Source organism: Prosopis cineraria, unplaced genomic scaffold (assembly GCF_029017545.1).
Source record: "Prosopis cineraria cultivar Desert tree isolate PC_DT_omini unplaced genomic scaffold, ASM2901754v1 PC1, whole genome shotgun sequence".
Taxonomy (NCBI): Eukaryota; Viridiplantae; Streptophyta; class Magnoliopsida; order Fabales; family Fabaceae; genus Prosopis; species Prosopis cineraria.
In genome coordinates this window covers 57,793,767-57,807,118 of record NW_026555332.1, presented here as the reverse complement: position 1 = coordinate 57,807,118, position 13,352 = coordinate 57,793,767, and the positions used below count along the sequence as shown (strand labels likewise).

The following is a 13,352-nucleotide window of genomic DNA, read 5'->3' as shown; positions in this document are numbered from 1 at the left end:
TTAAAATAATCAAAAATATATATTTTTTGGATTTTAATTATTTTAAAAGTTTAAACAAACATAATAAAAACTAAAAACTCACAAAATAGTTTTTATCCTTATAGGCATATGTATGATTACTAAATACTAATATAATATTGGCTATTTTACTTGCTTATTTTAAAATCATTATTAATATTTATTTTTACTTTTGGCTATACTTATGATTTGTAAATACTATTATGACATAAATTATAGCGTGTGATTCATTATGATGTTTTATTTTTCTCACTATGCATTGACCTACAAATTCTTAAAGAAAATAAGCTAATTTTATTTTGTATGATCTTCTAAATTGAAAAAATGTTTATAATTTTTAGTATGCTCCAGAGCAATATATTATAAAATAGGAATTGTTGCTTAGAAATCTAGACAAAGCAAATAGTGACAAATCTAATAATATTGTTGGAGAGTAAATTTTTTTCTTCAATTAATTATAAGATAGAACTTAACAAAAAATTTATTCTTCAACAAATTTTAACAACAAATGTAGTTATTGCCTTCTTAAATCCATTATGAGAATAACAATTTAAAATAAAAACAAATTATTATTTATATCTTTAATATATTTGTGCAAAACAAATTTCAAAATAGAATAAATTTTTATTTAAATTAAATTTCAATAGAAGTAACATATTACAAGTACACAAAAATAAATTATGTTAAAATATTATTTTTTATTTTATACTTACCCTTCAAATGATAAAAGATTCTTACGAATACTGGAAAATGCCTTGAGAAAGACTTTAAATCAGAAGCTAGTTAAGAGGGAAAAGGGAAAGTTTTGTTTATGCAACACATTTCTGTCTCAATTATGTATTGGTGACAAAAGCGGCAAGCGTCCGAGGACAACGTCAAAACTAGTCCGCCAGGGAGCGTAGATTGTGGGAGTAACAAACAACTGCTAAAAGCATGGTTGAGTAGAATAAGATCAAGATCAGGGGTGACTTTGATTAGATGGAAGAAACATTGTGTATTCACTGAAACGTTAAACTGTCTGCACTGGTCCAATTAATTTTAGGCTCAACTGAAATGAGCATGTCCCATAAGATGCATTCCCTCTCCCACATTGCGTAGAAGCATTCACACTTGCATCTACTTTCATTGCATTCAGGGAACTAGTTTCCGTCCAGCCTTTGCTTCATTGCTTACTGTCACAGATTCTCAAGTCTGAACTCTCAACTGAGTTTAGCCACGTTTCCTTGTGGGCCCATTCTCAGCCTCAACTCATGGATTGCATTGGTGAGATGAAAAAACCCGTGCATTCCACATGAACCGATCCATCAAGTACTGGAGCGGATGCTATTTCCGTCCAACTGAAAAATTGTAAAACAAAAAAAAATGCAACCGGGATCAATAAAGGGGGCAATTTTCAAAATATTTTTTCTTCAAAAACGGCAAACCTAAAAAACCAAAAGGACCTCCGTACAGCGGGTGCTATGCTTAAACGTAAAAAATAAAATATGAAGAGTAATACAGGAACAAATCAGTATCGTAATCAAGTGTGAGCCAATAACATTGGAGCACATCTCCATAGACGAAGAAGAAGGCTCAAGCAGAATGGATCTTCGCTTTACGCACAGATAAAATCCTGGGAATCATCCGTCTAAAACAAGGTTCCCAAGAAGAACTGTGTGCGATCTTCTGTATTAAAACAAAGAGGGTGGCGAGATCTGAATTATTTCAGTTGAGGAAGAGGAGTAAGTACCCGAAGGCAGGAGGAAAGTGGCCGCCATGTCTCCACGCACCAGGAGCAGCCACAACATGTGTAACCCTAATTGCAAATCCCCTTGTATAGAGAACGCCGTCATTTTCTAAATGACAATAGCGCCCCTACAGCCCTAATGTAAAGGCCCCCGAGCCTGAAAGTATTCGTATTAAAAAGGATTCCCCCCCCCCGGGATAAAATAGGCGAGACTGTGAAACTGACCGGAGGCTCTAATAACATGGTACAAAAATTGGAGGTACTGTTTAATTACAAATATGATGGGTCATGAATTTTATGATTTAATTAGTTAGATCAGTAATTAAATTAATAATATAATAATTAAATAAAAAATAATACTCCCTTTATTTAAAAATATAAGGTATTTTTTGAGAAGTTAGATATTAAAAAATATAAGGTATTTTTAGTCGTTCAAAATATAATCATTACCTTTTTTTAAAATTATCCTTATTGATAATGACTTTATATTTATTATGAGATATTTATAGGGATAAATATGAAAAATATGGTTAGTTTGAAAATAGATAATTACTCTATTGGGGGTGAGATTCGATTAAAAATGTCTTATATTTTTAAATGAAGGGAATATTTGTATACATATATATTAAAAAGCGGGTCAAAATGGTTTGACCACTTTACATTCCAGGTTTTTACTTCAGGTCTTCAAGAACTGCCCATATCAAAGCAGGCCAACCTAGGTTAACTGTCAAAACAGGCTAAATAGTTGAACCTAATCATTTTTTTATCCGATTGACGGTTCGACCAGTCTAAGTGTCCAAATTTTAAAACACTGATAAAAAGTATACTATACTTTTCATTTTTTAATTTTATAAAAAAAATTTATATATTAAGCATCACATAATAAAATATTAACAGCAGTTTAGATAGGTAACAATGTAAACTAGTAAATACTAAATAGATAAGGAGTTCAATTCCCTTTTTGAAATAAAAATTAATATTTTTCAACAAGGGACAACCCTTGTCTGGTATTGAAAAAAATAAAAAATTGAAAATTTGGGAAGGGGATTAGTCCGCCAGCCCCCCTCGCTCTGCCACTTGTTCTTAACAGTACAAATAATTTTGGGATTGAAGATCTATATAAATTATAGTATAAATAAGTTATCGAATAATTTTAACGCCTATATGGTTTTTTTTTAACCGTTAGCCAGGAAAAATCAAGAAATCTAAATCATCAATGTAATTCATCTACAGTCTGATCAATTATAATATTCATAAGTTACGGCATTATTAATTTTTCTATAATATTCACTATTTTTAAGCTAGACGAAGAGCAAGGCTTGGATTAGATCTTTGTTCGTCCGCCGTTGTTATCTCTATCCTCTGTACTTCTATTGAATTTTAATTTTTTTTCAAACTTTGTTGAATATATGCTCGTTTGAATTTTAATTGAAAATGATTTGATTATAAAAAAATGATTTTCAGGATGTGATGATGGTTGAGTAAATTTTTAAAAATTGATTTTGATAAATTGGGGTTTTGATTTCTGAATGGATTTCTAAATGGAACAAAATTCAACTCCCAAGGTTTAAAAAACCGGACCGAACCGGCCGGTTCAACCGTGAACCGGTCACCAGTCTAGTTCGATTGGGGCAAGTAAACCGGGGGGGAATTGAACCGGTCAACAGTATGAGAACCGGTCAAAGAACCGGAAAAACTGAAAAAAGTGACGGTTCAGACGAGTTGACCGGTTCATGTTATATTAATTTTTTTTCTGCTCCTCCAGCTCAAAACGACATAGTTTTGACTTTTTTTAATTTTTTTTATAATTATTTGATGACCAAAACAAGGACCACGTGCGGTTGCCCTAGCTCGATTACCCGACCGAGATGAATCATTATTCATTTTTGATTTTTCACTTCAGTTTTCCACTTTTCCTTCCATTCCAGTTCGGGCAGTTCCAGACTTCGGCATCTTCCCTTCGTCCTCTTCATCTCTTCGACACACGACCGCAAGCAAGCATTTATCACTGAGATAAGAGATTTTCTTCATTTTCATGAACGGCGAATGTATCTCTAAGCTCGGCACCCTCGTTGAACGCCAAGGTCGAGTCTAATCTGATCATTTGAAGTCGAATGTATCTCCGAGCTCGGCACCCTCGTCGAATGTATCTCTGAGCTGTTCATTTCTTCATTTCTGAAGTCTGATCTAGGTTCTCCACTTCTCTTTCAATCCGTCTTCATCTCTTCGCCCAAGGTCAAGTACTCAGGTTATCAAGTCTGAATCCACGCTTTCCAAGTTCAACTCACCTTCATCTCTGAGTCAGTGAGTCGACGCTCTCCAGGTCCAACTTGCTTGAATTTGTCTGAAATTGTTACTTAAATCCTAAATTGCATGTTTATTCTTTTATTTTTGTGATTGCCTGAAATTGTTACTTGCATATCCTGAATTCGTTTTTGTTACTTAAATCCTGAGTTGCCTTTACAGAGTCCCTGCTTTCATTTTTGTGGTTGATTATTTTTATTTATCTAGTGATTTTAATTTCTGTTTGTTTGAATTTAAAGTTTTGATTTAAGATGATGGATGCTAGTGGCCTTGAACTTGAAAATAATGACACTCCCACACCTACGCACACTCCTACACCAACTCCTATACCTGTGTCAAATACCCCCTCCACTCACAATGTTAATGCTACTGAAGGGACTGGTATTGGTAGTTCATCAGAGAAACAATCAACAGCTAGCTCTACTCGTGGGAAGACTGATCCTGCCTAGGAACATGTAGCTTTAAGAAAACAAGGGGATACAGCTGTTTATACATGCTTGCATTGTTCAAGTGAATACAGAGGGGGTGGCATAAATAGATTGAAGCAGCATCTAGCTGGGGTAAGTGGTCAAGTTGTTTCTTGTAAAAAAGTTCCTCATGATGTATGCCATCGAATGATCCAATCTTTAAGGGAAGTTTCAAAAAAAAGAAAGCTAGATGATATTGAGGAAAATTATGGTGATATTGATGACTTACAAGAAGTAGTTGATGCTGGTTCAAATCCTCCTTCAAATACAGCTCCTTTGAATCAAGATAAAAGGAAGGCTTCTACAAGTGGTGCAAAGAGACAAGCTTCTGGTGCAACTGGCAATTACTTTGCCCCAAGAACAATTCCTGGGGCACAACCAGGTATTAAAAGTGTTTTGTCTACTAAAGAAGCATAGCACAAAGGAAAGATTGCTATTTCTGAGTGGTTTTTTATCAATTGCATTTCTTTCAATACATTGAATTATCCATTCTTTCAAAAAGCTATAGATGCAATTGCTGCTATAGGACCTGGATTCAAAGGCCCTATTGCTTATGATATGAGAGTGAATTTGTTAGGGGATTTGAAACAAGAATGTCATTTAATTGTTGATGCTCATCGACGCAGATGGGAAAGTAATGGTTGCACATTAATGGCTGATGGTTGGACTAATGTTAGGCAGCGTACATTGACAAACTTTTTAGTTCATTCTACGAAAGGTATAGTGTTTGTGAAGTCTGTTGATGCTTCAGAGCTAGTCAAAGAGGCCAAGACATTATTTCATTTGTTTAGTGAAGTGATAGAGTGGATTGGCCCTAAAAATATTATTCATGTGGTGACTGATAATACAGCCAACTATGTAGCATGTAGTCGACTGATTCATGAGAAATATAGGCATATTTATTGGTCATCGTGTGCTGCACATTGCTTGAATCTCATCTTGAAGGACATTGCAAGTTTGCCTCATGTGTCAGACCTTGCATCCAAGGCATCAAAGATTACCATTTTTGTGTACAATCATACTGTCTTTTTGTCATGGCTTAGAAAAAGACAAGGTTGGAGGGAGATTGTGCGTCCAGGAGCAACTAGATTTGCTACCACCTTTATTACTTTACAAAGCATCCATAAGCACAAGAATGACTTGCAAGCTTTGGTGGTTGATAGACATTTTGTTGATCACAAGTTGTCAAAGACAGTAGCAGGACAGAATTTTGCTAACATTGTCTTGGACAATAGATTTTGGAATGAGTGTTATGACATTGTGGCGCTTGTTGGTCCCCTCATTCGATTGTTAAGAATTGTTGATGGAGATGAAAAGCCTTCTCTTGGCTATGTCTATGAAGGCATGATAAGGGCAAAACATGGAATCAAGAGTTTCTGTAACAACAATCCTCATAAATATAAGCCTTACATAGACATTCTTAAAGCTCGATGGGATAAGCACTTGAAGACTAGTCTTCATGCAGCAGCATATTTTTTGAATCCGGCATTCATGTATGACCCTTCTTTTCATCTCAAAAGAAAGCTCACAGATGCTATACTTGATTTGCTTAGGGTGTATGGCTCTGATGATTATGTCCAGTTGTGGGAGCAATTGAGTTTGTACAAAAATCGTGATGGTTCTTTTACTCGAGATCACTTGGGTTTAGCAGCAAAAAAATTATCACCTTGTAAGTTGTATACTTTTATTACTTTTAATTATTAATTATAATTTGAAATGATAAGTAAAAAAGCTACATTTTTGTTGCAGATGAATGGTGGTCATTTGTTGGAGGTGATGCTCCACAATTGCAACAAGTTGCAATCCGTGTGCTTAGCCAAACTTCATCATCTTCAGGATGTGAGCGTAATTGGAGCTTGTTCGAACGTATTCACACAAAAAGAAGAAATAGATTAGACCATCAATGCTTAAATGATCTAGTTTTCACTAATTACAACTTGCGGTTGCAGCATAGGTAGTTATCTAAATGATCTAGTTTTAATTTATGTTTAGTTGAAAATTAAATAATATCTAACATCTTCCTTGTTTACTTAATAGGTCAGAGTTGAAGAAGAAAAATTATGATCCTATTGATTATGCATCTATTGATAGACTTGACTTTTGGATAGCTGAAGAAGAACCTGCTCCCGAGTTTAATGAAGCAGATTGTGATGCTCTGCTACATGGAGATAATCCATAACTTGTTACTGCTATTAGGGATGATGAAGGTTATTTGATATGTTATTATCCTATAATTATTTTTGAGAGAAATGATAGTTAAGAACTTAAGATTGATTTCTCTTATTTATAATAGGTGATGAATATATGAATGCTACATCTTCTCCACCTTTATTTGATGAGGTTGGATTTAAAGCTCAATCTACACCTGTTGGAGTTAGAGGTCAATCTACACCTACTGGAGTTGGAGTTCAATCTACTCCTGAAGTTGCTATCTCAAATTTTCTTCCTACTATAGTTGCTAATGACTTAGCAACTAAAGAACTTAACTTGAATGAGTTTTATGGTGATGACTGATTTTCTTGGTTTGATGGGTTTCACTTAAGACTTAGGAAGAATGTAATAATTACGGATTAGACTTTTGTGCAAAGATGTTGGATGATTTTCCCTTTGATGTTAGATTGTTATATTTATGGATTTGGCTATTATAATGTGGATTAAACTTATATGCAAGGATGTTGTATGATTTTTCCTTTGATATTGGATTGTTATATTATAGATTTGGCTATTAAATTATGAATTTGATATTAATATTTGTGATCTTTTAATTTTAAATGATGTTTTTATGCTTATATAGGTATTTAATTAATAATTTTTAAATATATATTATTCAAAATACATTAATTTATTATTGACCGGTTCAACTACAGTTCGATCCCGGTCCGACCATTGAACCGTGAACCACTACCTTGACCGATTCGATGACCGGTCCGGTTTTTAAAACCTTGCCAACTCCTTCAAAATGAAGTATGGGAAGCCGAATGAGGTTTTGAAAAATGTGGGTATTTGGATAAAAAATTTTAAAACCATAATTTTGAAGTTAGAATTGATTTTCAAAATGTATCTAAACAGGCCCTATATTCCTCGATTAAAAGTTTTTCATATTTATTTCATACATTACATGACAAAAGGTTCTGTTGAAATTTAAAGCAACGTTCAAAACCTAAAAAAAAGGCCTCTAATGGGTGATCATTTCATGTGGAAAGAGCACAAATTTCAGTTATTATCTTCTTACTCACAATAACAGCATAGAAAGGCCAAAACAAATCACTGAAAAATATTGAATTATATATTCAGAAGCTAATATTTACTCATAAATCACAATTATTTGCACGTTTCTTTTAAGATTTAAATAAAAAAAATGATAATAAAATTATCTTTAATTATATAAATGATAACTTAATCATTCAAAATGTCATAATTCTATAAATATTTCTATATTTCTATGCCAATAAATTTAAATTAAAAAATTATTTTACTTAATAAATTATAGTTTCTCATTCAATGCTTGTGATTTTATGAATAAAAAATATTATTCCTTAAATAACAATTGTAATTAAAACTTTTCATTTGAAAAATTTATTTTTCAATAATAAAAATTACACTCAATAAATTATAATTTTTTTTCAACTCTTATAATTTACAGAATAAAAGTTACTATTTCTTAAGCAAGAGTTATAATTGAGACTTAATATTTTGATAACTTATTTTTCAGTAATAAGAATTGCACTTAATAAATTATAATTTTTTATTCAGCTCTACAATTTATAAAATAAAGGTGATTATTTTTTAATAAAAATTATGATTGAGACTTGTTATTTTTGATAAGAGTAAAATAATATTTTCATATTAAAATTTATTCACACAAAAATCCCTAAACTTTAATAAAATTATAACACCTTGAGATATTAAATTATTATTTATAGAATTTGTAAAGATTTTATTGTAAATTTTCCACTTAAATATATGGATGAACCAAAATTTTTGATTCACAATAGTGACAAAAAACACTGCAATATGATACAAAATACTATATTTATATACAGACAAACTTATATATTAGTCAATATATTTTATCTAATCAAATCAAAACACGTGAATTGTAATGTGTTTATAATATTAATAACAAAAATATTATAAAATAAATAATCTATAAAAAATCTCCATATCTTGATTTAATTAAAAACAAACATTTTAAATATAAAAAACTACATATATAACTTTTTCCTTTTGCATACATATAAACTCCTTACTATATATATACACACACATATAAACTCCTATATATAATGAACCCAAAAAAAATATGTAACCATGTATTATCCCAGTCTACTCACCGTGAGTGAGAAGGCCGATCTGAAGACAGCTCGTGAGGAAAATTCCCAGTCAGAATAGTAACTATCGGACAATTTAATGATCACAAGTGCTCAACAAATTAAAAACCAGTCTTCCAATCGAAACCACAATTTCATACAACACAGGAACCAAGCTTGACTCTTTCCATTTGTCATTTGGCCCAGGCCCCTCAGAAATCAACCATCCATCGAAGTTAAAAAAGAACCGTAAGTATACGATGTCGTACCATGGTAACTTGTTTGGTTTTATACGTGAAAACTAAAAAGATTTACGCACCCAAGTAAGCCTGGTTCCTCACTGGCTTTTATCCAATCCCCAAAGCAAATCCTCCGCTCTCGTTACTAATCAAAACTAGCATTTAAGAAATTAAGCAGCTCATTTCTCTTGCTTTCCGCCAACTTATCTTCCTTCGTTTTTTCAAGTTTCAGAAGAATCTGCGAAGAAAAAGCAGATTCCAGATAAATAAATGCCTCTGAAAGACAAAACTAAACAAGGCCATTCATGAAAATTGTAACAGGCTAACAGCTTTCTATTAACCTTCTTGCCAGATACAGCACTGCGCCGGACACCATCATCTTTATCTCGCCCCAAAAACTGTAACATAAGAAGAGTTAGTCAACTCATCAATGGCAAGCTTGCAAGAGTATCGTACTCCTGAATCAGAATTGCAATTAGAACCTTGGAAAGCTGCACAGGACTGCTGCATCTCTCATCTTGCTGCTTCTATATTAGGCTCCCATGCCATGACAAACCCGACCAAGAAACAATATCCGATCCAAGTCAACGAAGTGCCCAACAACGTGTCACAGAGCCCAGCTCCAATTTCAAAGAGCCAATCCAAAAGGAAGGCAGAAAGTATCATTAGCATCTCAGTCAGAATCACAAAATGTACGCATTTATTTATTTGGCCAGCAATGTTCACATTTAATGAATTAACGTTATTATGACACGCAAGTTTGTAGTAAAATGAATGCTCTATTTTCTGCTATTTCTAAGGTAGGATATTTTGTTATGAGTAAATTTAGAGGCTAGATTAAAAATGCATTGATTAATAGTTCAACTTAAATAATCCTGGTTAATTTGTGTTAAGGATCCCCGTATCAATCCTCAAGCAACAGCAACTGTGCAGGTTGAATTCAGCAGAGTTGGTAAAAACACTAGATGTAAAATAAGAGGAGTCTAACATAGTAAGTATCCTGTCAGTTTAGTTGAAGTAAAAGGCAGTAAACAGGCAAAGGATGAAATGAAAGACGTCAAACTATGTAGTAAACAGGCCTAAAGATGAAAATAAAACAACGTGTGAAAAGTCACTTACCTCTTTCACTTTATGCTTCTTCCTCTTATGCCTATGGCTTTTACTTCGATCTTTTTCCTTATTCTACAAGGGGAAAATATTAAATTAAAGAACAACAAAACTTTAGACAGGGAAAAATTGTAATTGTAATAACAAGTCAACAACAAATCACCTTCTTTGGTCTGTCATTCTTTTTGTGCCTCTTTGAATGATAAGATGAATCATGCTCGCTGCCAGATGAACTTTCACTTCTATAGAAAATTAAAAATAAGCCAAAAGGCAGCATAAACCAAATTAATGAAGTTTCTCATCTAATATGAAAAATACAAAATATTGTCAGAAATTCTAAATATCAATGACGTAAAACTGCATATAATCAAACTGTAAAGCATTCACCCATGGAAAATTGAATCTTATATTGTCAGAAAATTGATTTTGAATCTATATATGAAGCAGAATCAATAGGACAAGCAGCATAAGGCAAATAGTAAACGCTCATGCTAGCTCAAACATTCGATAAGAGACAGTATTTGGGAAGCAGTGACCATATTATCAGAGACGATGAAAATGCCCAAAAAATAATAGACATGCCTCAAAATGCCACCCAGCCACCACCCCATCCAGCAACAATATGCGTTATGCATTTTCAAGAAATATTCTTTCCAAGAACGTAGTCCTATCCCATAAATTCTCTGCAGCCGGTATTGAACCACTAACTAATAATTTGATAAACTAAGAATTAATCAATTAAATATAATTAAAACATCATAAGTTAGTTCAACACCAGAACCAGCCACTCCAAGACTGGTACTCGAACCTCCTCCAACTGGGCGTTTCGTGAAGAAAGCTGAAATTCGCTGGTCATGCATTTCACCACTCAAAATAGAGATAAGTTCCACTCAGTAGTTATTTCCCAAAATATAAATCCAAACTATTTTGTCACCACCAGTATTGTGAAATCGTAAGTACATCGAATGTTTCAAGATATTTCCAAACCTGGCCACACTAATAGAATGGAACTTGAAAAAGCAACCATAAGATATACACCTTATTTATCAATAGGCTCTATCGTCAGAACGGGAAATCAATCAGCTATGGACTAGACTTTAGCTAATCTTCTACAAAGATCAATTGGGAAGGGCGGGCAAGGCAAGGCAGCCAATATTTAAACACCAACCTGGAGCAGTCGGACATGGAAGATGAATAATATGAATCAGAAGAGCGGTGGTGCCTACGACGTCGCTTGGAGTGGGATTTACTCTTCTTTCGGACCTTTAGGGCTTCTTTATCTCGGTCCCGGCGACTGCGTTGACGACGTCTACGGCGGTGAGAAGAGGAATCGCTGGAGGCGGAAAAAGACGAAGAAGACAGGGACGACGACGAGGCGGCCATTGGGAAGAGATCGAGAGGAGAGGGTTTACCGGTTTGGCAAAGATTGGGAGAGACGCGCACAGGCAGGGTCGCTAACCGGGGCACAAAACCAATGGGTCAAGGGAATTAACAAGTTATTTCGTTCTCCATCCCTTTTCACCAAAGGTAAAAATAGTCTGGATCAAGCTAAACGTTGATCAAATAAATCTGAATTTATATAATAAATTAAAGACTTGAGTTTAGTTCAAAATTTATATAAATTTTTTTTATGATTTAAATTTGAACTTACTTAAAACTTAGCCTAATTTATAAATCTATTTAAAAAATCTACTTAAAAATAAAATCTTTTAAATAGGTTTATATTTTAATTTTAAACGTCTTCAATATATTTTAGAACAATTAAAATATACAATATATATGATCTGATTTATTAATTATAATATATAATAATTGAAAGTATTTACTAATTACAATATAATATAACAATAAACTAATAATATTAAAATTAATATTCTCTCTATTTAAAAATGTAAGGTATTTTTTAAGGAATTTGATATTTAAAATATAAAGCATTTTTTGTTTTTTGAAGCGTAATCATTATCTTTTTTTAAAGTACCCTTACTAATAATAAACTTTATATTTATTATAAGGTGTTTAATACGTGTAAATATAAAAAAATAGAGTTAGTTTGAAAGTAAGTAACTACTTTATTAGAATAAAATTTAATTAAAAATGTCTTATATTTTTTAACGGAGGGAGTATATAAGTCAAATATGATTGAAAATATAACTAGAAGTAATAAAGAATAAATTAATTAAAAGTATATGGTGAAACTAATATATTTATGATATAGTACATAATATGTATATATATATATATAGGCGGCCTATTGGGCTCATAGGCTAAGTATTGAAAAAATAGGCCTAACTTATTTAACTAAATAGGTTTAATTAAAAGTCTAAACCTATTTAGTAAGCAAGCTAGGCTGATCCTGAAGGAAGCCAAACTATAGGCTTTTGTTAAAAGCCTGGTCTATTCTCACTCCTATTTCTCATTATTTATTTATTTTGCCTATAGATTTTAATATTTATTTTAACATCATTATATATTTGTACTGGAGAATATTTTATCTTATACTTATCTTAAATTATTTTTTATTAGTTAGCTTTACACAAAATTTTAATTTTAAGCTAACTTTTTAATTTTTATAAAATATATTTTTAATTTTCTGACCTTTAACATTGTTAATTTTATTAAACAAGGATGATAAAGGGGGCGAAAATACTCATAAAGTAGTCAGCGATGAGCACCCAGTATCTTAAAGTGACGAAAAGGGCAAAAAATACCCAGAACGTTCTATGGATGGGTGCACAAGTAATCAGATCGTTAACTTTAACTTAACTGTAACACCCTCAAATTTACAAGACCGATTTTTCACAAGTTATTAATTCAACAAATCTTTTTTTTTTGAACCCTTATCATGGTAGAAAAATTTCTACCACGATACATCCAAGATAATATACCACAGGTCTTAAAATATCTAAAAAAACAATTAGAACCATGAGGGACAGACATGATCCTCTCATGCATGTATTCAAATCAGATCATAAATCAAGAGGGACAGAACATAATCCCTCTTGGTCATATAAATTACTTTTAATAAAAAGGATTAGAGTTTACATGCTTCACAAAGAAGATATGTCCTAAGTTGGCCAAGATACATTGTATAATCTAAAATAAGAGGCAACGTACAAGATGGTGTCTCATACACCACAGTTACACCTCTGGTGCTTTCTCGGCTGGACTCGCTCCTGTAAAA

The 13,352-nt window shown here is 32.6% G+C and overlaps 2 protein-coding genes and 1 long non-coding RNA gene across 3 annotated transcripts; 1 reads left to right on the top strand and 2 right to left on the bottom strand.

Annotated features, from left to right (window-relative positions):
- Positions 1-955: 955 nt before the first annotated feature.
- On the bottom strand, positions 956-1,890 carry LOC129318313 (uncharacterized). The gene is made up of 2 exons (XR_008595222.1): positions 1,748-1,890; positions 956-1,355 (listed from the first exon to the last, which is right to left on the bottom strand). It is a non-coding gene; the product is annotated as an uncharacterized LOC129318313 (long non-coding RNA).
- A 2,412-nt stretch (positions 1,891-4,302) lies between these two features.
- Positions 4,303-7,029, top strand: LOC129302885 (uncharacterized). Its single transcript, XM_054941777.1, has 6 exons — positions 4,303-4,429; positions 4,508-4,897; positions 5,018-6,184; positions 6,265-6,469; positions 6,553-6,662; positions 6,809-7,029. Exons 1-6 carry the CDS (start codon positions 4,303-4,305, stop codon positions 7,027-7,029), a joined length of 2,220 nt encoding a protein of 739 aa, XP_054797752.1.
- A 1,853-nt stretch (positions 7,030-8,882) lies between these two features.
- LOC129318305 (uncharacterized) lies at positions 8,883-11,661 on the bottom strand. Its single transcript, XM_054963036.1, has 6 exons — positions 11,340-11,661; positions 10,335-10,413; positions 10,184-10,246; positions 9,547-9,591; positions 9,406-9,462; positions 8,883-9,302 (listed from the first exon to the last, which is right to left on the bottom strand). Exons 1-6 carry the CDS (start codon positions 11,552-11,554, stop codon positions 9,210-9,212), a joined length of 552 nt encoding a protein of 183 aa, XP_054819011.1. The 5' UTR covers positions 11,555-11,661; the 3' UTR covers positions 8,883-9,209.
- Between the last annotated feature and the right edge of the window lie 1,691 nt (positions 11,662-13,352).